The sequence below is a fragment of the Saccopteryx leptura genome, chromosome 2, assembly GCF_036850995.1.
Source record: "Saccopteryx leptura isolate mSacLep1 chromosome 2, mSacLep1_pri_phased_curated, whole genome shotgun sequence".
Classification (NCBI taxonomy): domain Eukaryota; kingdom Metazoa; phylum Chordata; class Mammalia; order Chiroptera; family Emballonuridae; genus Saccopteryx; species Saccopteryx leptura.
Window position 1 is genome coordinate 15,045,638 of NC_089504.1, and position 26,325 is coordinate 15,071,962.

The 26,325-nt window shown below is 45.7% G+C and overlaps 1 protein-coding gene across 5 annotated transcripts in view; it reads left to right on the forward strand.

Moving 5' to 3' along the window:
• CDK5RAP2 (CDK5 regulatory subunit associated protein 2) overlaps nucleotides 1-26,325 on the forward strand; it is a 179,889-nt gene that overhangs the window by 68,121 nt on the left and 85,443 nt on the right. For all 5 annotated transcript variants that reach the window (XM_066367308.1, XM_066367310.1, XM_066367312.1 and 2 more), the window contains exons 13-16: nucleotides 6,599-6,775; nucleotides 11,522-11,665; nucleotides 19,986-20,083; nucleotides 26,180-26,310. In XM_066367308.1, coding sequence (XP_066223405.1) covers nucleotides 6,599-6,775; nucleotides 11,522-11,665; nucleotides 19,986-20,083; nucleotides 26,180-26,310 — 550 coding nt within the window. The remainder of the gene's footprint in view (nucleotides 1-6,598; nucleotides 6,776-11,521; nucleotides 11,666-19,985; nucleotides 20,084-26,179; nucleotides 26,311-26,325) is intronic.

Here is a 26,325-nt window from a genome sequence, read left to right on the forward strand (position 1 = left end):
TTTGTCCTGGTGGCTTTTCTGATGTAGGGGGACAGGGAGTTTGTGTGTGCTTGTGTATGCACACCTTGGGTGATTCCTGAGGCATCAGCTTTTCATTAGAGCCATCCTTGTAAGTATTTTTATTATAGCCAATTTGCACAAGAGGAAATCCAAGCAATATTCAAATGTATGTCATGTCATATGTCACATGGTGGCGGTCAAGAAAATGAAAATTCAAACTCTTGTGAAGAACTGTTTCAGACCAATTCAATTAGCAAACATTTAAGAAAACATCCGTGCTAGTGAGAATGCAAATCAGAAGTTGTAAAGAAACCTGTTTTATGCACAAAGCTATTCTTTGCTGTATTGTATGAAGACAGTGGGGAAATAGATAAATGAATTATGACATACCCATTGAAATGGAGAAACGGGAAGATCCTGTGTTGTTCAATTAGCATCACCTAGAGACCACATCTTGCCTTTCCCTCAGACTGGGAGGATGAGGAAAGTCCAGTTGAAGCGCAGGTACTCCAGCTCTGTAGACCTTTCTCATCTCGACTTTAAAAAAAAATAACTTTTCCTGACTTGGTACTTTTTAACTTCTTGTTTTATAGTTGTTCTTCAATTGTGTCATTATTTAATGGGTGTATGTTGTTTGTAGGTTGTTGTGTAATGGGATAAATAAAGTAAAATGGGAACAAACTCAAACCAGCTAAAATTGTATAAAAATTATGGCTGCAGATGGACAAGGACCACTAGGAACATCTACAGTTTGAAAATGGTTTAATTTGTTAGCATGACACTCTTGCTAGAAATGTTACTATTTTTTTTAATTTGTTGACTTTAGAGAGAGAGACAAGAATGGGGGGGAGAGAGAGACATTGATTTGTTGTTCTACTTATTTGTGCATTCATTGCTTGATTCTTGTATGTGCCCTGACCAGGGACCAAACCACAACCTTGGCATTTTGGGACAATGCTCTAAGCAATTGAGTTACCCAGCCAGGGCTGAAATGTTCTTATTTTTTAACTTTAGAGATCTGTTAATGTTGCTTTAGTATTGTTTGTATAAAAAAACAAAAAACTCTTCTTTCCTCTCTCTAGAATTGAATTTCTATTTACTGACATTTACAGTTTGAGATAGGTTCTTGGTCCAGTTGTTTTGGATTAAAGGTTTAGGGCAATCTTATCATCATCTGTTTGCCCAAGAGAAAAATTAACGTTTAATTTTTAAGGTCGTTTCTTTGTTTCTTTTTAAAATTACCTTAAAAATGTTCGCCTCTCCACTATGAATATAGTCTATGCTTAGTATAAAATCTTTTAAAAATGGAGTAAACAGTAGCATCATTAAGAAAATCATTAATCACGTGGTTTGGTATTTCTTCCAGGTTTTTAATCGGAGCTTAAAGAAAACACAGTGCTTATTATGGAGAACTTTACATACACACAGTTCATTCTCACATACACACAAAATGACAGTAACCCTCTGTGTACCTGCCCTCAGCTTCAGCAATCAAACAGCTACCCTTGTTTCATCTCTACCCTTCCCCAACGCCCTCTCTGTCAACAGGGAAGTATTTTAAGCAGTTTCCAGACAAAATCAGTTTTTCAGTATTTTTTAAACAGATATTTTCACTTCAGAAAGATAATCTCTTAATAATACCAAAAAAGCCAGTTAATATTTAGCTTTCCCTGATGGTCTCATTTAAAAATTGTCTAAATAGTTTGCTTAAATTGTGGTCCACATAATTTATACACATTACCTTAATTGATATCTCTCTCTTAAAAAACTTTATTTTGAAATAATTTTAGACATAGGGACAAGATACTAAAATAATACAGAGTTTATCATGTGATCTTCACCAGGCTTCTGATGTTGCCATCTTCCATGACTGGAATACACATATCAGAACCAGGAAATCAGCACCAGTGCAGTATTGTTATTTACAGATGATTTGAATTTTGCCAGCTTTCCCATCAATGCCCCTCTTCTGATCCAGGATTCAATCCAGGCTCCACATTGCCTTTCGCTGTCATGTCTCACTGGTCACTTATTTTGTAAATGTCCTTTAATTTGGGCTTGTCTGATGTTTCTCATGGTTACATTGAAGGTACATTTTTGGTAATAGCATAGATGTGATGTGCTTTTCTCAATGTGTCGTTGGGAGGTGCATAATGTCAACCTGTCTTACTACTGGTGAGGTTAGTGTTGGTTCCTTGGTTAAGGTAGGGGGAGGTCTCCTGAGTTTCCTCACAATAAAGTTACTATTTTCCCCCCTTTGTGATATGGGGAGATACTTTGAAACTTTGTAAATATCTTGTTTCTCATCACATTTTTAAGAATCTTAGTATCCATTGGTGACACCTGCAACAGTTACTACTATGGTGTTTGCCTAATGGTGATTTTCTGTTTCCATTCTTCTTCTACACCTTTTAGTTATAATTCTACTGTCCTTTCTCCTGCATCTGTTTATTATGTAGTTATTTGTTTATATCAGTATGGACTAAAGGATATTTGTTTTAGTTTATAGGTTGTGAGCTATTAATTCAAGATTTGTTTTGTTGCTCACACTGGCCCAGATTTGGCCATTGGGAGCTTCTTCAGACTGATGCCCGTGCCTTTTCAACATGCCCTATCAAGTTTTGAACTTTTTTTTTTAAAAAATTTATTTATTGATTTTAGTGAGAGAGGAAGGGGGGGGGGGGGGAGAGAAGGAGAAAAACAGAAACATCGAGCTGTTCCCTTATGTGCCCCGACCAGGGATCGAACCAGCAACTTCTGTGCTTTAGGATGATGCTCCCACTAACCGAGCTATCTGGCCAGGGCATACTTCCTTACTTTCTAGGGTCAAAGTTGTCTCGGACTCATCTTGTGGTTTTCTTATTGCAGTCCTGGAATCAACCATTTCTCCAAGGATCCCTTGTTTCTTTTATTGGAGTGATATTTAGAAAACAAAATCCAAATGACAGGTGTCTTATTGCTGCTGGGGTGTCATTACTTCTAGTCGTTGTCAGTGGGCAGAGCTTGGAAATGTATGTATGCATATACTCATGCATATTCATATCTATACTTATTTCTGTGTCCAATCTATTGTGTGTGTGTGTGTGTGTGTGTATGTGTGAGAGAGAGAGAGAGAGAGAGAGAGAGAGAGCAATAGAGATAAGGAAGGCTTGAAGGAACCCTATGGAATGAGTATGAATTCAGGAGTTCACACTAACCTTCCCTAACATTTTTTCCCTCAACCTTTCCATTGATTCGAGAGAGAGAGAGAGAGAGAGAGAGAGAGGAAGGGAGTGAGAAGCACCAACCTGTTATTCTACTTAGTGCCATTTAATTGAGTACTCACTGATGGCCTCTCATATATTCTCTGACCGGGGATTGAACCCGTGACTTTGGCGTGCCAGGATGTCAGTTTACCCACTGAGTCACCTGGCCAGAGCCCTTAACTTTCTTAATTATTATTTAATCCACAGGTTCTTCCTCCTTTTTTTTCCCCCCATGTAATTTATTTGTTGAGTAAGTTGGGTATTTGTTCTTTACAGTTTTTCCTTCTGGGTTCTGCTGATGGTGTTTTTGTAAAGTCATTTAACTTGTTTCTCTGCTGACTCTTGTAAATTGGTAGTTAGATGAGTTGCATGATCTAATTCAGATTTAAGTGTTTGGAAAGATTACATTATAGGTGGTCATTGTACTTCGGTAGGAGCTACATTATACTTGGCAGCTCCTGCTTTTGTGATGTTACCCACCATTGACGATGGTTTGCAGAGTGGTGATAATTTCATCTCCTCATTTCTTCTTCATTTATAATTGAGTGCTTCTATAAGGAAAAACTTATTTTTCATCATCTGTTTAGTTACCCTGGGGTGTAGCTTACACAGGAAAAACAGAATAAAGAATTCACTAGAATTCTCCAAAGGAAACTAACTGTATTGGTTTCCCATCGCTGCTGTAACAAATCACTGCGACCTTGGTGGCTTAATGACACAAATTTATCTTCTTATCCGGAAGTCAGAAGTCTGAGATGGGTCTCACCAGGCTAAACTCAAGGTGGCAGCTGGCTGCACTCCTGGAGGCTCTGGGAAGAGCCATCGCCTTTCCAGCTGCTAAAGGCAGCTGCCTGTGTGGACCCGCGGCCCCTGCCACCCTGCCCGCCTGCAAGGGCTGGTGAGGTCTTGTTCGGGCTTCCCTCCTCCACTTTGAAGGGTTTTTGTAATTAATTAGACCCAACTGTTAATCTCTGTTTTAAGGCCCGCTGGTTAGTAAACCTAATCCGAGCTGTAACTTTTATTACCTTTTGCCGTATAATTCAGTGTGTTTACAGATTCTGGGAATTAGGGTGTGAACATCTTTGGGGAGCATTCGTCTGCCTATTTTAGTGATCGAAGGTTTTTCGGTTTTGTTTTAATATTATGAACTCAGATTTTTAATATTTATGTATTTTTATTCATTGTTACTATTCTGGATGTTCGAATTGTCTTTTCTTTGGACAGTGGAAAAGCTTATTCAAGTTGACTTCCTGAGTTCTTTGATACTTTGATATTGAATGTTTAGTCTTTGATAACTTCCTTCCTTTCTGACATGAGGTGTCTAGTACATTGTTGCTTCAGGTTTGGGGTCATTCCTACTCATAAGACAAACTTGAGTATGCATCCCAGCCACTTGCCTACCTGCCTGCAGAATTTCTGACTCAGTAGGTCTGGGGTGGGCTCCAGTAATCTGCATTTGCAGTTCCCAGGTGGTGCTGATAACGCTGCCCTAGGGAGGGCTCTTTGAGAACCACTGCTTTAAAGAACCCTGGTTCTTTTTGGTGGGAAATGATATTTAGAGACTATAGTCTGGAATGCTAGGGACAGTAATGCTTCTAGGCTTTTTCAGTAAAGGAAGGAAATAAGAGAAAAATGTAAGTTTATATTGATATTTCCAATTCAAATTTAGAATTACATGTGTTAACTTCTTTTATATTTGTATTTGTTTTCTCTCAGGCTCAAAATCCTGGTTTTTATGATATTAATAAAAACCAAGATAACAATACCAATATTATTTCTTACAACATGAAACTGAAAATAGTTTGAGATTTTTTTTTTTTTTGTAGCAGTCTCTTGTTTTTAGAGAAATATCCTGTTAGGGATGCATAAATTACTTTGCTTTAAAGTTACTGAAATATATTCTTTCTGTTTGGTTAACCAGTCAACTCAAGAAACAGATTCATTTTTTTGTTTTGTTTTTGTTCTGCTTTCAGTTTTAGGGGATTTTAATTTTATTTTAAAAATAATTATCTAAACATTTAAATGGTTTCAATGTAATATCTATAAAATGAGTTCCACTCTCTAACTCTGTCCCTTCGGTCTTATTCTTTCCTTTTCCTTATAGGCAACCGTTTAATTTATTTTATGGTTAAGTAGATGACAGGATGCTATACATACTTGTTTTTTTCCTCTTGGGGTCTGTCCCCTTCCCCCTTTCTCCTCTGCAGCAGTATATTCTAAAGATTACTTTATGGCAGTATTTTTTTTTTTTTTTTTAGGTGAGAGGAGGGGAGATAGTGAGGCAGACTCCTCCGTGTGCCCCGACCAGGATCCACCTGGCAACCCTGTCTGAGGCTGATGTTCAAGTAACAAGTTATTTTTAGCACCTGAGGCTGACACATTCAGACCAGTCAAGCTCTCCTCAGTGCCTGGGACCACGCTCAAACCAGTCAAGCCACTGGCTGAGGGAGGGGAAGAGGGAGAGAAAGGGGAGAGGGAAGAGGAGAGAAACAGAGAGTTGCTTCTCCTGTGTGCACTGACTAGGAACTGAACCCAGAATGTCCATACGCCAGGCCGATGCTCTATCCACTGAGCCACCGGCCAGGGCAGGACAGTATATTTATAGAGAACTCATTCTTTTCCCTTGGTAGCTTCAGAATATGTACCATAGTTTATTCCTCTATGATGGACATTTGGGTTGTTTTCTACCCTTTTGCTATTATGGAAAGTGCTTTAATATTATAAATAGTACATATTTTGAGTTACAATCACTGTATTACTGTTTTCTGTTATTTTCTTCTTCAACGTTGTAACAGCATTTCCATGTTCCTGTAAACATTATGATTTAAGATAGTGTTTTTGGAATCTGAAAATAACAAGCTTATTTAGAGACTTGAGAAACTCATAAAAATAAAAAATTAAAAATATCAATTGGAAATTACCCATAATCCCTCTACTTAAGTATGCTGTTACTATATTGATGTGTTCTCTTATAGCCTTAACAATACTTTTCATGAACATTTAGAAAACAATCAGCATCATATTACATAGTCTTGGTTAGCTTTTATTCATAATTGTGCATTTTATCATAACATAATCTTTTTATAATTAATGCCCCAATGTTGGATATTTAGTTTCTTTATGGTTTTTCAGTGTTACGAATTAAAAATCATGTGACCTGTGCATAAAACTTTTTCCAAATTTCAGATTATTCTTAAAATTGGTTTTTATAAGGCTAAATGAGAAGTAAGTACACATTTGTTAGATACATTGACTAGCTTGCCCTCTTTATAGTAGTAAGGTAAACAGGTGAGAGACTGTCACCTTGAAAATTTTGTCACATAAATTCCATATTTTTCTTTTTCTTCTTGTAGGACCTTAGAAATGAAGTTGAGAAACTACGCAATGAAGTGAATGAAAGAGAGAAAGCAGTGGAGAATCATTACAAGAATTTGTTGAGGGAAAGTAATAAAAAATTACACAGCCAAGAGCAGGTGATCTCACGTCTCACAGAAGGTACCAAACAAAAGGACAAGGACTCGTTGCTTCAGGTGCCAAAACTTTTTTCTTTTGTATTTAAATTTTGACTTGGAGGAGATTTAAAAAAAAACTCCCTTACAGGAACAACTATATAAAAATAAGGCTGGTAAGAATGATATAGCCTTCATTGCTAGATATCAGAGCACTTTAGAGCTTTCTTTGTGTCATTTGGGCCTCAGTCGCTGGGGAGGCACGTTTGGGGAGACAGAAGGTCAGCGAAGGGCAGGACCTAACCTGGGTCACACGGCTGAAAGATTCAAGCCCTGACCTGTGTGTGCTGGTGCTGCCCGCTTCACCAAGCCGGCCCCCTCCAGTACTAGTGGTCCCCATTGGCGCCGGCCCCCTCCGCCGAGCCGGCTCCCGCCGGTACTTGTCCCCATTGGTGCCGGCCCCCTCCACTGAACCCGCCCCTGGCCGGTACTTGCTGTCCCCATTGGCGCCAGCCCCCCTCCACCGAGCCCGCCCGTGCTGGTACTTGTGGTCCCCATTCTGCCGTACCTTTTCCCTCCACTGTACTTTCCTCTATTGCAGTGGTCCCCAACCTTTTTTGGGTCACGGACTGGTTTAATGGCAAAATATTTTCACGGACTGGCCTTTAGGGTGGGACAGATAAATGCACAAAATAATATTATGCGACCTGTGTAAAAACTGTGGTATTTTTTTATTTTTTTTTTCATTTTTCTGAAGCTGGAAACAGGGAGAGACAGTCTGACAGACTCCCCGCATGCGCCCGACCGGGATCCACCCGGCACGCCAACCAGGGGCGACGCTCTGCCCACCAGGGGGCGATGCTCTGCCCATCCTGGGCATCGCCATGTTGCGACCAGAGCCACTCTAGCACCTGAGGCAGAGGCCACAGAGCCATCCCCAGCGCCCGGGCCATCTTTGCTCCAATGGAGCCTTGGCTGCGGGAGGGGAAGAGAGAGACAGAGAGGAAAGCGCGGCGGAGGGGTGGAGAAGCAAATGGGCGCTTCTCCTGTGTGCCCTGGCCGGGAATTGAACCCGGGTCCTCCGCACGCTAGGCCGACGCTCTACCGCTGAGCCAACCGGCCAGGGTGGTATTTTTAAATATAATTGTCGAACTTATGAGACAAGCGTCAAGAGTGAGTCTTAGACGGATATAACAGAGGAAATCTGGTCATTTTTAAAAAATAAAACATCGTTTAGACTTAAATATAAATAAAATGGAAATAATGTAAGTTGTTTATTCTTTCTCTGCGGACCGGTACCAAGTGGCCCACGGACCGGTACCAGTCTGTGGCCTGGGGGATGGGGACCACTGCTTTAATGGCACCTTTTCATCGTGCGACACCCTTCTTGTTTGATCGTGTTTGATTCAGCTAAGACTTTCAAGGGACCGTGATGAATTCCACATGGGTGTCCAACTTGGCTTTCTACTGAGGCCTCATTAACATGGCAGTGAGGGGTAAGAAGGTAGCAACCCGCATGCCTAGGCGAAGGGGAGTGTGCAGGAGCGGCTGCTGTCTGACATCTGTGGACGGCAGGTGGTAACCACGTAGGACTCTACTCTCTACATTGCTGCCACGTGCTTCGGGATGAAAAACGGGGATGCAAGCTGGTTTTCCCTGCAGAACCCAGCAGGGCTCAGCAGGTGGGGGTGGGGGGGTGCCTCAGTAAACACGAAATTGGGCTGGAATGCTGGACAGCTTGGTGGCCTTTTGTTTTCATTAGCAGGAAATGGGAGCTTTCCTTTTTGGTGACCTTTAAGTCAGAGAAGCTCTGGTCTGGGGTCACCAGGAGGTGCATCTGAAGGCAGAGTGGGGGCCGCAGTGTATGCATCAACTGTGGGATTCCTCCGAGAGGGGAAAGACTGGGAGATGCCGATGGAACGGCTGGTCCCCACCTGGCCACGCCAGCAGGGCTGCCAGTGGTGTGCCCTGTCCCCACTCAGAGCTTCTCAGCACTTTTCCACTCAAATTTGGTGGCTTGAGTTCCTCAGATAGGAGAAAAGTGGAACGAAGCCGCAGAGAGGAGGCGACACCGTGGAGGACGGCAGGGGAGCTAGACAGCGCAGCAAAGCCAACACCAGTGTGTTCAGTACCCAGTGAGATCAGGCTCCGATAGAGGAGGTATCTGGGAAACATCGACGACCTACTAGAAACTGGAAGTATGAGTACAGACATAAAAAGTCTAATAGAGTTAGAAAAGTTGAAAGATGAAGAGTGTCTTGCAGAAAATAGGATTAAACAAACAAGCAAACATGATGGGAAAATAGGAGAGAAAAAAAAAATTGGAGCCTTGATTGAAGAGTTCCAGTGACTAATAGGAGTTCCAGAAAGAAAGAACAGGCAAAGCAGAGGGAAGAAAAATTCAAAGTAATGGAAAATGGGAGGACAGCTGCCTCTCCATTGGATGGGCCTGCTCTGTTTCTAGCACAATGAATAGGAAAGGCCTGTATGTAGCCCAAGATATGTCTCTGAAATTTCAGAACATAGGGGTAAAGAGAGCAACCAGAAGGCTTCCAGAGAGGAAAATGTGGGTCCCATACAGAAGCGTCGAAATGATGGAATTCTCAGCAGCAGCACTGGAAGCCAGAGGACAGGAGAGCAGGGCTTTCAGATCGCTGAGGAAGAGTGATTTCCAGCCCAGCATCCCCTGCTCAGCGCAGCCAGTAGCGGAAGGGAGGGCAGAGAGGCAAGGCATTTTCAGACATTCGGTGCCTCCCGTGCACTCTTTGCAGGAAACGTCTGGAGGATGATTCCATACAGGTGAGAAAGTAACCAAAAATGGAGGCGTTGGATCCAGAAAGAGGGAATTCACCTGGAATGTGAAAGGAAGTTTCAGGCGGATGGCTGAGATGTAGGGAGCCCGGATTGGAGGTGTTGAGTGGACACTTAAGTTGGGATTTCTCCAAGACACTGAAATGGCGCATCATTTACCTGACATACCTAACTCCATCAAGAGGAATTTTTAAGTTCTTTTTTAGAGAGTTTGGAGATAAATTAACATTAAGTACAATACATGATTTAATTTTATGAACCAGGTAAACAGGACAAAGCAGTTGTTACTAATTCCAAGTAAAGCAAATAACTGAAAATGAAACAAAATGTAATCATGGAACATGTATGCATGGCTGAGCCGTGAACACTGTGTGGCCACAGTAACGTACATACGGAATATTGATTTAGCTAAAACTGTGATATAACTGTTAGGACAAGTGTTGGGGGGCACATGATGTAAGAGCTAAAATTTAAAACTTCTGTGATAGGAGTCAATAGATAAAGTCTAACTGTGGCCCTGGCTGGTGGCTCAGTGGATAGAGCGTCAGCCCACTGTATGGACATCCCAGGTTTGATTCCTGGTCAGGGCACACAGGAGAAGTGACCATCTGCTTCTCTCCCCCTTCCTTTCTCCCACCCTCTCCCCCTTATGTCCCTTTTCCCCTTCCACAGCCAGTGGCTCGATTGGTTCGAGCATGGCCTCAGGTGCTGAGGATGGCTCCATTGGAGCATGACAGCCTTAGGCACTAAAAATAGTGCAGTACTCAAGCATTGGCCCAAGATGGGGTTGCTGGGTAAATCCCAGTTGGGGAGTCTGCCTCACTATCTCTTCTCTTCTCATCTAAAAAAAATGTAATCATAAGACATCAAAAGTATGAGAGTAGGAACCTAATATAGAAACATGGAAGTAAGTCACAGAGAAATAGCTATCGAGTTGAAAGTTGTTTTTTTCTGGGAGTGGAACTCAGAGGTGAAAGGTAGAGAGGGAGAGGTGGCTGTTTTCCATTTAAACCTTACACTACCTTTAACAATGTATATGTATAATTGGACTTATAAAAAATAAAAATAAAACAGTAACTCAAGCACAACAGTGTGATGACAGGTCTAGAAATTCAGTATCGGCTGTTTGATTACTAGTTCTTCCCGTTACAGGTCAGTGGGTTTTTACAGAAATTTGTGCTGCTTTTTTAGTTTGTGTTCACCTAATTTCTTTGACAAGTTTGACGTGATGAATTAATTCTGAGGGTGCTAAGGAAGAAGATGTGGTTTCTGCCCTGAATTTCTGACAGAGAGTGCAGGAACCTCGTTCCGGAGTTACCAGGTGTGACAGTTAGGAATAGACTCTCTGCTTGAACTTGGGCGCGAAACCAGAAACACGGTCTCTAGTCCAGTCGCGTTGTTGTATGTTGTTGTTGTATGTCGGATCTTCTGAAGGGGCCAGTGAGGAGAACTGTGTTGTGCATCACGAAGGAGCTTATCCCATGTGACCAGACCCCAGAGCAGTGTTTGCAGCCTTGCCTTTTCCTTCCTAGAAGGCAAATCTCACAGATAGGGGTGGTTCAAGTTTTGTCAAATCTGTTATGTTTCCAGAGAGACTAAACTTTGTTGGGTTGTGATATATAGTCTTCTTGATCACCGCAGTAACCCTGTTGGAAAGGAAATAGACCCAGAGGTCACACCTTTGGGTCGAGGGGGACTCGGGATTTGAACCCAGTCCCATGGGGCCAGAGCCTGGGCTTTGTCCTCCACACCTGCTGGGTGGTTGTCACAGTGGCGGCGAGAAGGGAGGCTGTGACGCCCGCCACCAAGCTGGTGTGCTGCTCTTCTAGCTGTGGTCTCACATGTGGAGTACCATACAGTTCTGTAATGGCCAGTATTTTGGAATGATGAAAGTCACTTAGAGGACAATATGGGTAGTGTGAATGAAAAAAGTATCTTCCCTTAAAGAGTTGGGGATAATCTCTTAATACTGTTTTCTTGATGAAAACTTCCTTATGATGTGTTTCGTTTCTTTAGAAATTCAGTGACAACAATTCAGAAGCAGGACAGCAGGCCCGTTACTTAACGACTGCAGAGGATCTCACGTTCAGGAGTGAAGACTTACTAACAGGAAAGGGCTCTTGTCAACAGTCACCAGGCAGTGCAATCACCGTCTCCGAGGTGAGCTGGGCTAAAATTGGACGTTCACTCGTGAATTCGTGTTCTTTTCAGACTCATATTTGGTGCTTCCTTCGATCTAGGGAGCCTCAAAGGCCTTCTTGCTGATAATTGAGCTTACGACAGGTAAGAGGAGGGACCCTGAGCCTGTCTGCCTTGCAGATGAGGCTCTCGCTGCTGAGTGTTAGTGTCTGTAGTGTCTGTAGTGCGCAGGACACAGACATCACAGCTCACTGAAAGGTGAGCCTCATATTAGCTTTCGCAACGTTCACCTCTCAAGAACTATGTAACCTCAGTGTTAAGGACATTTTTCTGTTCAAATGCACATGAGAAAGGGCACAGCAGGCCTTCCTTATCGGGCCGAGTTACCCTCTGTTCTCATTTTCCTCCGTCATCACCAACAATGGCTCACTTTTTACAGAGCCTGGAAACACCATCTTTGTACCTCTCCGTGCCTTTGCACATACTGTTCCGTCTTCCTGAAATGCCTTTTCCTTTCTTGTTTTCCTGGTGAGTCCTGAACATCCCTGATGCCACTCTAGCGTCACCTTCTCTGAACCCACTCCGTCGTGATGCCTCTTCTGCCTCTCTGGTGCCCAGCACTCTGCACATCTGGCCGTCATAGCACTTAGTTCTTTCTGTGTTGGCATCGCCAGACCCACCTCTTTGCGTTCTCAGCACGCAAGCCCTTGTTCCCCGGGGCAGGCATCTCAGAGCTGGAGAACTGGCACTCATGTTTAGATCCCAGTGTCCAGCCCAGTGCCTGGCTCAGTAAAAACGTTTGTTGAGTGAATGAATGACTATTGGTTTGTGAGAGATGTGTAGACATTGTTCTGACCCCCAGCTCAAATAAAGTGCAATTCAGCAGCCAGGTATGGAAAAGGAAAGGAGTTCACTGTAGGCCAAGTTTTTTTGTGTTTTTTTTTTTTTTAACTTGGCTTTAATCGAGTTCATACATTCAGGACAGAGAACTCTTACGCAAATTAGTTCTTTTATGAATGACTCTGATCATGACTTGTGGTTTTGCGAAGGGTGAGTCTCAAAATAATAACTGGTGCAGCCCGGGCCCAGCTATCAGAACAGACTCAGATGGTAGGGCTAGAACAGGGTCCTGGAGGCCCGCTCATGTGCCAGGCACCCATGGTGCTGTTACTGGGTCACGGAGAGGACCCTAGGAGTCTGTAGGGAGGGCCAGGGCAGCTGGGCTGGTTGGGGTGGGTGGATCAGGGGCTGTGTACAGCTGGTGTGGGAGTACGGCGGTACTTTAGCACCAGCACTAGCCATTGCACTCTGTGGCAGCTCAGCACCTGCCCTGGTCCGGAGGGCGTCACTGGCTGACCATGCATGGATTTGCAGTTATCTGTCTCTGGAATAAGAGTGTCAGCATAAGCTGGGGGGGAGCGCTGGGGCCAGGCCAGAAGTCTGGAGGCCTGGATTCCTTCTCGGCTCTGTTGCTGCTTTGGGCACAGTTAATAACTAAATTTCCAGAGCTGATATTTTGGGATTCTAACTTTACTTATGGTTACTCGAGTTTGACCAAACCTAGTTGGGTGTTAGGATGCACACTGACCTGTCATACGGCCCAGGTTGTTTTGAAACAAGCTAGCACCCCATCAGAGGTTTTAGATGAACAGATCTTCACTAAATTGAATATATTTAGTTAAACCTTGCTATTTTGAATCATGTTTTAGTTCATGTAAAAAATGTGTAAATGATGACTAAAATGTTTATAAATCTGTTGAGCAGGCTATTTAAAATCTGACCTCACTAGTTTGATGACCTGGACCACTTCAGTTTCAGTGTTTTGCACCGGGTGGTGCCTGTGCTTTCCTGTAACCACAAGTGTAAGGTCATTTCATGGGCCTTTCCGTTATATTTAGATCCTGCTGATGTTTGAATTACTGTGCAAAATACCTAAGTATTTTAGCCAAAGTTTTAATTCTGTTTTGCAAGACTAATCACAAATTGTGGATAAGAGATTGTAAGTTATCATTTAGGAATTGTAAACTTGTAGGTGTCAGTGTAGGAAATCCCAACTGTTAGATCCCACAGTCCCATGTCATCATCCACCCCCTGACCCCGAAGGGATACTCTTCAAATTGCAGTTCTTTCTTTTAGAAAACATGGATTTCTTCTGTTATGCCCTTGGCCATTTTGTGTTGATCTAGGCTTTATTCTCTGCCCATTTCTACAAAGAGCTTGAGGCCGTGACAGTGTCCCCATTGACTATGGGCAGTCTGTTTTCCTTCTAATCATTGTGTGATCCTCAGAATTATAGCTGGACGACAGGGAATTGAAGAACCGAGAGGAAAACACACTGGCCATATTTAACCTGCTGTAGCTGGAGGTTTAGAGGTTGGGTGTCGACATGGTTGGGACATCGCTGCTGAATTTCCTGAGTATTCAAATAAATGTCTTTGTTGCAGAGCTGTGACACAGGTGCCAAGATAGACACCATCTATCTACCAGGCCACTAAATTGCTCTGATTATCAAGAAGTGAGCCATCAAGTTTTCTCGTTAGGCATCTTCTGCCTCTTCAGATTGTGGTCGACACATTGTATGTGTCTTCTTCAAGCCATTAAGGAAACCGTGGTAGAGTAGAATGCTGGCTTTGGTTGGGATGCCACTTCAGCTATGTATTAGCTCTGTGACTTTGAGCAAGTTGCTTAATCTCTCTGAAACTCACCTTTCTAATCTGTAACATGGGGAATTCCATGCTTATTTCCTGAGAGGATTAGAAGCCACATAAGTGTGTTAGTTATGGTTCTTCTAGTTGCCAGCTGGAGAATCCAACATTGAGTAATGTGAGCAAAACGACAAGGAAAGGGAGTGTTTCTTGGGTGCATGCAGGAGGCCGTCACTGATGCCAAGGGGAGTCGAGGGAAAGTGCGGCAGCGCCAGGGACAGAAGCTGTCCCCTCAGAACTCCGTCTTTGGCGTGAGTCACTCCCAGTGACTCCCAGACTTCTGGTGTCTCAGTTTAAATTTCTGAATCCCTGGAGAGAATTGTACTAGTTCGTGTGGACCCAGGGGCTGGCTCACAGAGGAGAGGGGTCTTCCAGGGACTTGCCCCTGTGTTTTGGGGACTGTCCTGAGATGGGGCAGGAGGATGGTGGTGACTGTGTGGTCAGTCTCAGGCTGTGGAGGACAAACGCAGTCGGGTGCAGTGGATGTGAGGTGACCGTAAGTCTTCTGTGGGATGCATGGCCTCCCGTCGGGGTTGTTTCCGGTTTGGAGGGGCAGGGTAGGGGGTGGGGGCCTGGGTGCTCCTGCTCAGAGGTGCTTGCTACTGTCCTGTGGGCAGCCCTCTGCCTCTGTGCCACGGAGACCCACTGGTTTGTCAGCTCTGCTGACGGAGCCAAATGACTTCATCCTAATGGGGCATGATTCAACGCAGGGGAGTAGGTGATTGATGGAGCAGGACCCAGGTGGCTCCGAAGAGTTCATTTATTTAACATGGGGAGCAATTTGCTTCTAGGAAGACGTTGACTCACTCTGACTTCCATTATGCAAAAGATCCACAGGAATTGCTGCTCTTAAGATTCATATGGGTCCCTGTGTTGCCCTCTTAGCTATTTAATCACCAGGTCAGCAAGTACTGTGGTGGCGTTTGATCTGTGCCAGACACTGGGCTGCCCGCAGGGAGCTCCCAGTCCCGTACCCAGGCGGCTGGGACACCAGCTGCGGGTGAAGGTGAACCAGGGCACCATGGGTGGAAGAGGGCGTCTCTCTCAGTCAGGGACGGCTGCCTGTGCGAGTTCGGCCTGAGCAGGTCCTGTAAGGTTCGTGGAGAGGGGTGGCTGCTGGGGGTGTCTCTGAAGAGGAGAGGGGTTTCCCCTGGAGCTCAGATGGCGGGGTCCAGTTCCAGAGACGGGAGCGCAGGGGCCCAGCAAGTGCAGGTGAGGTCAGCTGGCAGGTGGGGTGGGGGCCGAGGAGAGCGGTGGCCTGAGAGACCTGGGGAAGGTTGGGAAGAGCTTCTGGAAAGGAGAGGGCACTGAGCCGGGCACGCAGGCCCTGACCCTGTAGCGCAGGGGTCCCCAAACTTTTTACACAGGGTGCCAGTTCACTGTCCCTCAGACCGTTGGAGGGCCCGACTATAAAAATAAACTATGAACAAATTCCTATGCATACTGCACATATCTTATTTTAAAGTAAAAAAACAAAATGGGAACAAATACAATATTTAAAATAAAGAACAAGTAAATTTAAGTCAACCAACTGACCCGTATTTCAATGGGAACTATGCTCCTGTCGCTGACCACCAATGAAAGAGGTGCCCCTTCCGGAAATGCGGCGAGGGGCTGGATAAATGGCCTCAGGGGGCCGCATGTGGCCCGCGGGGCCGTAGTTTTGGGACCCCTGCTGTAGCGGGTGGTCCTCACGGCCCACAGTGGTCCAGTTAGATACAGGACCCCCAGGGTCGGATTGTTCACTGGGCACGTACCTTCCACACCTGGAGTCTACTCCATCCACCGGATCTCCATTTTCATCTCTCTTTTATGCTTCACTCTAGGTTGGCTTTGAAGTTACGTACCTAAATACAAACTCTGACTGCCAGTTATAGCTGAATAGACTCAAACAAGTTAACTCATCCTTGACAATCCTGAGCTATGCAGAATTAATTACTTCCATTTATAGATGAGGCTGTTGAAGCACAGAGAGGTTGAGTAACTTCTTCTAGGTCACACAGTAAATAAGGTCACACACTCTTCATCGTCACTGCCTCTCATGGTAGCTACAGAGGAAGCAGTCAGTTTCCTTGCTTTCTCTGTCCCTGCTGGCAGGTCTGTCTGTGCTGACAGTGATGACGTTACTCTTTTCAGGCACCTGGTGCTTTGTGTCATTATGCACTGACAGGTGGACTGGAGTTCGGCTGCCTGGGTCCACTCTCTGCCTCACTGCCCTGACCTTGGGCACACTTTTGGTCCTCTCCCATCATCACCAAAATGGCGAGAGCAGTGACATAGGAGCCCATTGGGCTGCTGTGAGGGTTAAAGGAGAAAGTCCCTGGAAGGCACTCGGCGCAGTGGCTGACATGCCAACGACCCAACTGCCTCTTTGTCTTGAAATCCTGTTGAAGTCCTCCCTGGTCTCTTCCCTGGGACCCTCTGCTGGCACATGTGTGCAGGTGGGAGCAGAGAGGGTCCCACGTGACACTGTGACTGTGCACAGAGGGCATCTGGGAGCATCTGGTGCCAGGGGCGCGTGGCAGGGTTCACGGAGGGCCTGACATTTCTAGCGTTCCTGGTGACTAACATCCCGTGACCAAACTGCCGGTTCAGCACTTAGACCTTTAATTGGCAGGCGGTGCCTTTGCCTCGTTCTGTGCTGGGCTTGAGGCTCAGCAGTAGTCTCAGCTCGGGGGTCACAGCGGTTTTGCTCTCTGCTTCCCTTTGTGGTCTGCTGAAGCCAAGGGCCTCTTCCCTGGAAAGCCTCTCAAGTGCATAAAATACATGCACAGGGTTAGGGAGGAAACCCATTATTTTGAAATTTGGTTATCAAAATATTTAAAAATAAGCTAAAAATGGGACTTCTTTATTAATGGTGCTGAGTAACAAGATCTAGTGGTGAGCATAGTGAGTGTTGTGGTTGTGAAGTAGTGACAAGAATAAACATGTTGAGATGTGCACAGTCTACACAAACTATTTCTTTTGATGACAAAGTCATAGAAAAATACTGAAGCTACTGTGGTTTGTAGCAACAGCAGTGTTCTGTCAGGTCATAATTGAAGGGAAACTAAATTTCACTTAGAGGTTAGGGAAAATAGAGATGTCACTGTTTGCCTCTGTTCGAATTCATATTCTTGCAGTCCCTGACTTATAATTTCAGTTAAGAACCCCTGTCCTCGGTAGGATCTTAACTTTAGGAGAGAGCCCAAGTCGCTATGAAATACAAGCTCAAGTCTATCTGTTCCCTGTGTTTTCCCAGCACCTAGAAAACATCTGGTCTGGGTTGGGCACCGAGCTAGGTGTTCTACACGCAGTAACTTTATTTATTTTTTAACACTTTCTTCTTGTTTTTAAATAGTTTCAAAATGATAGGTTGCTTAAAGAATAAAGAATTTTACTTTTCCTGAGCCATCTGAGCATGAGCCGCCCATGTGAAGCCCTGTCGCCCCCGAGCATGCTGGTGTGTGTGTGCTGTGGGCAGGGATAGTCTCCCGCGTCGCAGGGCGCGGCCGTCACAGACCGGGCACGAGCAGAGGCGCTCGTTGCCTGCTGCCCTCACTCGGGTCTCACCAGGGTCCCACTGGGCCCGTCGTAGCAGAAGGCCCAGGTCCGGGTCACACGCTGCATCCGTCTTGATTCTTTAGTCTCCAGTCTGGAACAGTTCCCTTGTCTTGTCTTGGCTTTTGTGGCCTTGATACCTTTGATGGGTCCAGGCCCGTCATGCTGTAGAGTACTTTTTACACAGGGGCCAGTTCACTGTCCCTCAGACCGTTGGAGGGCCGGACTATAAAAAAAACTATGAACAAATCCCTATGCACACTGCACATGTCTTATTTTAAAGTAAAAAAAAACAAAACAGGAACAAATACAATATTTAAAATAAAGAACAAGTAAATTTAAATCAACAAACTGACCAGTATTTCAATGGGAACTATGGGCCTGCTTTTGGTTAATGAGATGGTCAGTGTCCGGTTCCATATTTGTCACTGCTAGCCGTAACAAGTGATATGACGCGCTTCGTGACACGTGTGTCCCACGTCACCGGAAGTAGTACTGTATGTGAGCGACGCTGCACTTTGCGGTGCAGCCACATACAGTACTCCAGGACCACCAATGAAAGAGGTACCCCTTCCCGAAGTGCGGCGGGGGCCAGATAAATGGCCTCAGGGCACCGCAGTTTGGGGACTCCTGCTGTAGAGTGTCCTTAGGTTTGGGCTCTTGGTGATTGCTTTCAGGCTGGGCGTCGCTGGCAACCTTGATGTCACAGGAGCGATGCTGTGCTCTCATTGTGTCCTATCTGATGCCGCCTGATTTCGATTTGTTCCATTACCAGGCACACCGACCTTGATTACTTGATGAAAGTGGTATCTGCTAGTTGTCTCGACTCTACGGCTACTCTCTTTTTCTTTGTAATAAGTATTATATTTTTATGTGTGTGAGGAGGGTGTTTTGAATCTATGGAAATACCTTGATCTTCAAGGTTTCACTCACTAGTTTCCTTTTACGTTTCTGGGCTGGATTCTTAACTCCCATGATGCTTGGCAAATGGTGAGCTTTCTAATTCTTTCTTCATTCCTTCTTTGTAAGTTGTTGTTCTGCTATAAAGTAAAGCCCACTCTTCTTCCCACTTACTCATTTATTCATATTAATTTGGACTCATGAATTCATATTTTATTCAGTAGGTTGTATCGGTTACTATTGTTATTTATTTTGATGCTCAAATTATTCCAGATTTGGCCTTTTCAGACGGGCTTCTCTGTCCTCTGACGGCCCACCTCATCATTAGTTAAGCAGTTCCGCCATTGCTGGCACGGCTGAGTGCCGTAGGAAGGTGTATCCTTGATTTTCCTGCCCCGGTGCCGGCACTGGCCACTTCCCTCGGATTCCCTGCTTCCGCACAGTACACGTTTTACTTCACCTGCGCCGTGCCTCTGGGAGGTGGGGCTTATTGTCCGCCGTTTTGCAGGTAGGAATTCCAAGGCTTCAGTAAGTAATTTCCTGAGGTCTCAGAACTGGTCAGTGACAGCCAGAGTTTGAACTTTAAGGACATTTCACATTTGTAAACGCCAGTTCACAAAGTTACATCCCTATTTTATACTTGAGGGGACTGACCTTCACAAAGGTCTGTTACGTGATTACTGTAGGTCACAAAGCTGTGAAGTGGCAGAGATCCACTCCGATGTCTTGGTCACCGTTCTGTTTGGGATGCCTGTAACGTGCGACTCACTTAACTTCTTGTATTTTAATGTAAATCCCTTGTCCCTAATATTTGTCAGGTTTTGGTATAGGATTTTTTTTTTTCTTGAGCAAGAACAAGTGTGGAAAGGCATTCTTGGTAGTGTTGTGAAAACGATGACAGAGACTCTGAGGGGTGGCTGTTTCCTGGTGGGCAAGCAGGGTGACTCTGAAGGTTCTGTGGCAGCTACTTAGTGGTGGGAGTGCAGCTCTGAGCTTTATTCTGAGGGAAGAGTGGACAGTCATTCCCCGCTCCTCCTGCAGGTGGTGCCCTCTGACCATGGCCTGGTTCCGAGCCTGGCACTGGGGATCACTTTTGTTTGTATTTGGAAACCAGAAGTACCCACATATGTTTGCATGCCATAAAGATATGCTCTTTTAAAATTCTTTTAATGTCAGATGCCCATTGTCATTTTCAGGAAAAGCAACAATTAGACTATGAAGAGCTGATTCAGGTATTAAAGAAAGAACGGGACATCTATACGCACCTGGTAAAATCTCTGCAGGACTCAGACAGGTAAGGGTTTCTGTTTGGGTGTCACATACGTGTGAGTGGGAATACACGTACACATGCATGTTTTGAATAAATGCTTGTCTCAGAGGTAGCAAAGTTTGCTTAGGAAGCTTAAAGCAGGTGAATGCCTTGTTTGAATCAGAATGCCTATTTCCTATCAAGAATGGGCTGACTTTTGACAACAAACTTAGGATAAAAGTATCATGATAATAATTACTCAGATTTTTATAATATTTTATTATAGATTTAGAAGGTGCTTCTATATATTGTCTCAAATGATTCTCACAATTGTTCTGTGATACAAAAGAAATACTGTTATTCCTGTTTTCCATAAAGCCATTTTCCGTGAGAGGTTGACTTATCTGTAGTCACACAGGTGAGTGACAGAACCCCGTGACTTGTCTCAAGTGACTTGTGTCTTTATAGACTTGCTGAACTGATCTGGTATCTGTGAGGTGTGCTGAGGAGAGCTGATTACTGGCTGGTGGTCTTGCTATATAGCCCGAGCTCTGTGCCCACAGACAAGTGGCCTCCTCTGGGCCTCTGTTTGCCCATCTGTAGATATAGGGGTGCCTCAGTGACTTCCCACATTCAGAAACTGTCTTTCTCCACACCGGGTTGGCTACAGGTGAAAGGAATGATGTCTGCAGTTCGTTTCAAACAGTGCAGGAGCAGAGGAAGTGGCCAGGGATGCTGTGGAGCACCACTGGGCATGGCTTCCTGGTTGTTGGGGTAGGGGCATGGTTAGAATGGGCGAGGGCCTCATTGCACGACAGCTTGTCTTCTTTTTTATATGGTTAAAATTTTCCATAATAAAACATTAAAAAAAATCATCATTGCTCCTCCTCCAATGTCCTTCACTCCAACCCTAAAGTTTTCTTTTCCTTATTCTTTTTTTTTAATTCAGTGAGAGGGAGGCAGAGACAGACTCCCACATGCACCCCAACTGGGATCCACCTGACAAGCCCACTAAGGGGCGATGCTCTGCCCATCTAGGGTGTTTCTCTGTTGCTTAGCAACCAAGCTTGTCTTAGCACCTAAGACGGAGGCCATACAACCATCCTGAGCCACTGGGGCCAGCTTGCTCCAATCGAGCCATGGCTGCAGGAAAAGAGAGAGAGAGAGAGAGAGAGAGAGAGAGGAAGAGAGACAGAGGCGAGAGGGGGAGGGGTAGAGAAGCAGATGGATACTTCTCCTGTGTGCCCTGACTGGGAGTCGAACCTGGGACATCTGCACAATGGGCCAGTGCTCTACCACTGAGCCAACTGGCCAGGGCACCCTAAAGTTTTCATTAGCCTTCCCTGGGCTGGGTACTCTTCTGCCCCTGCCTGCCTTTGCACGTGTCCAGCTCCCTGCTTGTTTCCCTCGAGTCCTTGAGATTGTATCTTGGGCATTAGCCATGTCAGGTAGCCCACGATAATCCCCAGGAAGGGGGTTCGTCAGGACCTGGTCCTCATCTGGACCGTGAGCTCCCTCGGGGCAGGGATCCTGTCGGGTTCATCTCCATTTCCAAGGGCATGCCACAGCCAGCATGGAGTAGGCCGGGGGTCCTCAAACTTTTTACACAGGGGGCCAGTTCACTGTCCCTCAGACCCTTGGAGGGCCGGACTATAAAAAAACTATGAACAAGTCCCTGTACACACTGCACATATCTTAAAGTAAAAAAAACAAAACAGGAACAAATATAATATTTAAAATAAAGAACAAGTAAATTTAAATCAACAAACTGACCAGTATTTCAATGGGAACTGTGCTCCTCTCACTGACCACCAATAAAAGAGGTGCCCCTTCCAGAAGTGCGGCGGGGGCCGGATAAATGGCCTCAGGGGGCCTCATGCCGCCCGTGGGCCGTAGTTTGGGGGCCCCTGGAGTAGGCCCTCGGAAGTGCTCACTGGATGGATACCCCCTGTGATCTAAGTTATGAGAATATTTTCAGATTTTTAAATCTAAAATGAGTTTAAAGAAAATGGAAGATGCTGATGGAATTCTGGGAGCAGGCAGCACCCTCTGGGAGAGAATGGTCCCCAAGTCTCAGCTGCTGGTCATTTTCACCGGGGGGGAGGGACTTGGGTCACACTGGGAAACTCAGAGAGGGGTGGCAGCTTCTCCAGTTGGAGGCAGATCTGGTCTGGGCACTGAGAGCCGTGCGTGGGTATGTCGCTGTCAGCCGCCTCAGTGTCATGGATGGCTCTGAGTTTCTTTTTTTTTATTATTTTTTTTACAGAGACAGAGAGACAGTCAGAGAGAGGGATAGACAGGGACAGACAGACAGGAATGGAGAGAGATGAGAAGCATCAATCATTAGTTTTTCGCTGTGACACCTTAGTTGTTCATTGATTGCTTTCTCATATGTGCCTTGACTGTGGGGCTGCAGCGACTGAGTAAATCCCTTGCTCGAGCCAGCGACCTTGGGTCCAAACTGGTGAGCTCTGCTCAAACCAGATGAGCCCGCGCTCAAGCTGGCGACCTCGGGGTCTCGAATCTGGGTCCTCTGCATCCCAGTCCGATGCTCTATCCACTGTGCCACCACCTGATCAGGCAGCTCTGAGTTTCATAGGCTCTTTCTTAATGTATGACAGTGTGGGATGGGACCAAGATAGCCCAGTGCTGTGGCTGACAAGGATGCATACATGGTTTCCTGTTCATCGTCAAAGTTGAAATACCTTTAGGGTGAGACAGACCTGGGCCCTAATCCCAGCTCTGTCACTCCTGCAACACGGGACAAAGCCAATGGCTTCTCGGTGTTGTTATGAGGAATAAATAAGGGGAAGGACCGGGCACAAGCTGCCCATCATCAGTTTCCTTCTGCCCTGACCTCCCTTTCCCATCTTAACTACCAGTGCTGCACACGTTGCAGAGCCAGGTTCCAGGAGTGCAGCTCTGCTCTCGGAGATGTCTGCAGGTCCCGACGACCAGAGCTCCTGGCTCCCTGGCTCCCGAGCCGAGCCCGAGGCCCTTCCTAAGATGTCTCTCATCTTCAGAACGTACCAATTTGCACTTCCCTGTGACTTGGGCTTTCTCGCCCTTGGCACTGCTGGGATTTGGGAGACTGGGTAATTTTTGTTAGGGGACTGTCCTGTGCATTGTAGGATGTTTAGCAACATCTCTGACTTTGTTCACTACGTGCCAGCAGCACCCTTCCCCACCCCATCTTGACACCCATCAACATCTCTAGGTATTACCACTTGTTCCCTGGGGGCCAAAATTGCCTCCAGATGAGAGTTCTTGTTGTAACTCACCAGAATCAGAAATTTTGGCTTAGGGATATTACCTTTTGTGGGAGTGTTTTTAGGCTATGTGGAGAGAAGGAAACAGTGTGTGCTGAGCATCTAGTATGTGTTAGGCTCTATGCTATGTTCTTTCCCCATTACCTCTCATTTAATCCTATTTTGAAGGAAAGCTACTACCTCATTTACAGAGGAGGAAATTAGGGCTAAGGCCTGAGGTCACAGAGCCAGTTGGTGGCTTACCTTCGGGTGCTCGGGTCTCTGACTCCTCGTTTCTGCCTCCTCCCCACCGCACTCCAGAGAGAGGAATGCGCCAGGCTTTCGCTTCCTTTGCTGCTTTGGTTCCACTGGCTCCCCACACCCTGAACATCCATCCTGGAGTTGGGGGAACAGCTGGCAGAAGAGGGCACAGCAGCTGTGTCCTTCGCACCCGTCAGAGAATGGGAGAGGGAGCTTCCCTGCCCCGATCGCGGAGCTGTGCTGGAACAGTCTCGTGTGTGTGTGTGTGTGTGTGTGTGTGTGTGTGTGTGTCCCCGTTAAACGTGTCTGCAGCCTGGCCTACCCAGGCGGGAGCTGTGCTGGAACAGTCTCGTGTATGTGTGTGTGTGTGAGTGTGTGTGTGTGTGTGTGTGTCCCCGTTAAACGTGTCTGCAGCCTGGCCTACCCAAGCGGGAGCTGTGCTGGAACAGTCTCGTGTGTGTGTGTGTGTGTGTGTGTGTGTGTGTGTGTGTGTCCCCGTTAAACGTGTCTGCAGCCTGGCCTACCCAAGCGGGAGCTGTGCTGAGACACTCTGCAGGGTTTTCCATCAGCCTTACAAATTGCTCATTATGATTGTCTTGAAATGGAAGTAGGTACGAGTCGCTAGTAGGGCCTGTTCCTTTGCAAGAAGATGGCTTCACAATGAGCCATCGTCAAAGCAGCGAGCATAGAAGATTAGACATAATGGTTTATTTTCCTTCCGATATATGTTGATTTAGGTGTGCAGGCTGGTGGGTGGAGCTGGAAGAAACTTCCGAAGGAGAAGTGGGACTTGAGTCTGTACCGCATGGACTTAGAGCAGTAGCGCCTATTTGTTTGGGGGCTGTGGACCCCTTCTACAAAATCTGTTGAGAGCTTAATGGCCTTCTCCCTAGAAAAAGTCACATGGACAGTTTCAAGGTGTTGATAGACACTCTTAGGGGACCATAAGGTCAGATGATGGACAGGGAGTGATGTATTTCTTGGTATCTGAAAAAGGAGGCTTTCTGATTTGTTAATGTGTTTGGGTAGTCTAGAAAAATGTTCAAATAGCTTTTTTTAGCCAAAGAAAGAGAGAGGAAGGGAGAGAGAAGAATCACTCTTAGTTGCATCACTTTAGTTGTTCGTTGATTGCTTTCTCATATGTGCCTTGACGGGGGGGGGGGGGGGGGGGGGCTACAGCAGACCAAGTGACCCCTTGCTCAAGCCAGCGACCTTTGGGCTCAAACCAGTGACCATGAGATCACTTCACTGATTCCTTGCTCAAGCCTGTGCTCAAGTTGGATGAGCCTGTGTTCAAACCTGCGATTGGGCTTTCCAACCTGGGGTCTCAGCATTCCAGGTCGACGCCCTATCCACATTGCACCACCACTGGTCAGGAAAAATGGTCACATAGCTTGACCCAGTCATTGCACTGCTGGGAATTTGTCTCAAGAAACTAACCTGCATGTGAAACAAGGTTTATGCAGAGTCAGTGAAATGTTATTCGGATGTCTGCTGTGTCTTGCTCTGAGAGCTGCCGTAACAGGCTCAGACCCCTGCCATGTGCACATCAGTAGGAGCGACAGCCCTTCTTACGGACTTGTGTCGCCCAATTAGTAGCCACTAGCTATGTGACTATTTAAATCTAAAGTATAATTAAACATTCAGTTCTTTAGTATGTTAACCATAATTTATATATTCAGTAGACCTTGTAGCTAGTGGCTGCTGTGTTAGCGCAGATACACAACATTTCCGTTATTGGGGGAGTTCTGTGGGACATTCCCTTCCCCAAAATCCATGCTGAGTCTGGGAGGTGCGCATTTTCACGGCCTCCTCTGAGCTCTGGGTTGCTCTCATACAGCTCAGCACTGTATCACAGTGACCCTGAATCAAAACTTGGCACCCCTTCCCAAAATAAAGACCCATTCCACTATGTACTTGTGAGGGGCGACCCGTCAGAGTGGCGTTCAACTGGGTCTTTTCCTCTCTCACTTGATCGACCCTTTGTTTCTTTTTTCTCTTCCTCCCTGCCCCTCACTTTTGCTCCAGTACCACCTCATTTTGGAGTGACCCAGACGTCTCTCTTGTCTCCTCTTCTGAAGCCTGGGTGCCAGGTGACAGCCAGGTTCTGGAGAGCACCCCCTTCCCACCCAGGCTCTCACAGGCTTTTTCCAAGCAGAAACATTCTGTGCAGTTACACTGTGTTTGCTCAGTTACATCTGTAGCAAAACCTTCGAAATGATCCCAGTGTGCACTGATAGGGGATGAGTTAAAGTAAATGTTGGTGCATTACCTGTTAATATTACGTAGTCAAAAAAATGATGTTTGCAAGTAATTTCTAAAAGTGTATAGAAGTATTTAAGTGAGGAAGGCACAGTTAGCATTATTATTTCAACCTTATTAAAATACTCAGGGAAAAGAACGGTGCAGAAATGCAGTCTCTGTGTGTTCATTGGTAGTAGGATCATGGTGATTTTTGTGTTCTTTATTCTTTTGCCTTCTATTTTAAATTTTCTGTGATCAACATATGTTTACTTTTATAATCAGAGAAGTACACCATTGACGTAAGAATCAAAGGGAGGGCTGGTGGTTGTTTGCATCTTAAAGCACAGACAGGCCTGTCTTGAAATTCCTGGTGTCTTGTTTTACCAAGTGTCCGGGACCTGCAGGCCGAGTTAGACGACATCTTCGCCCTGCGCCAGCAGCTAGAGCGGGGCGTGCTCACTTACCAGAGTTTGCGGAAGATGCTGGAGGAGCAGATCAGCGACATTCGGAGGCGGGAAGGTACATGGCGCTCCT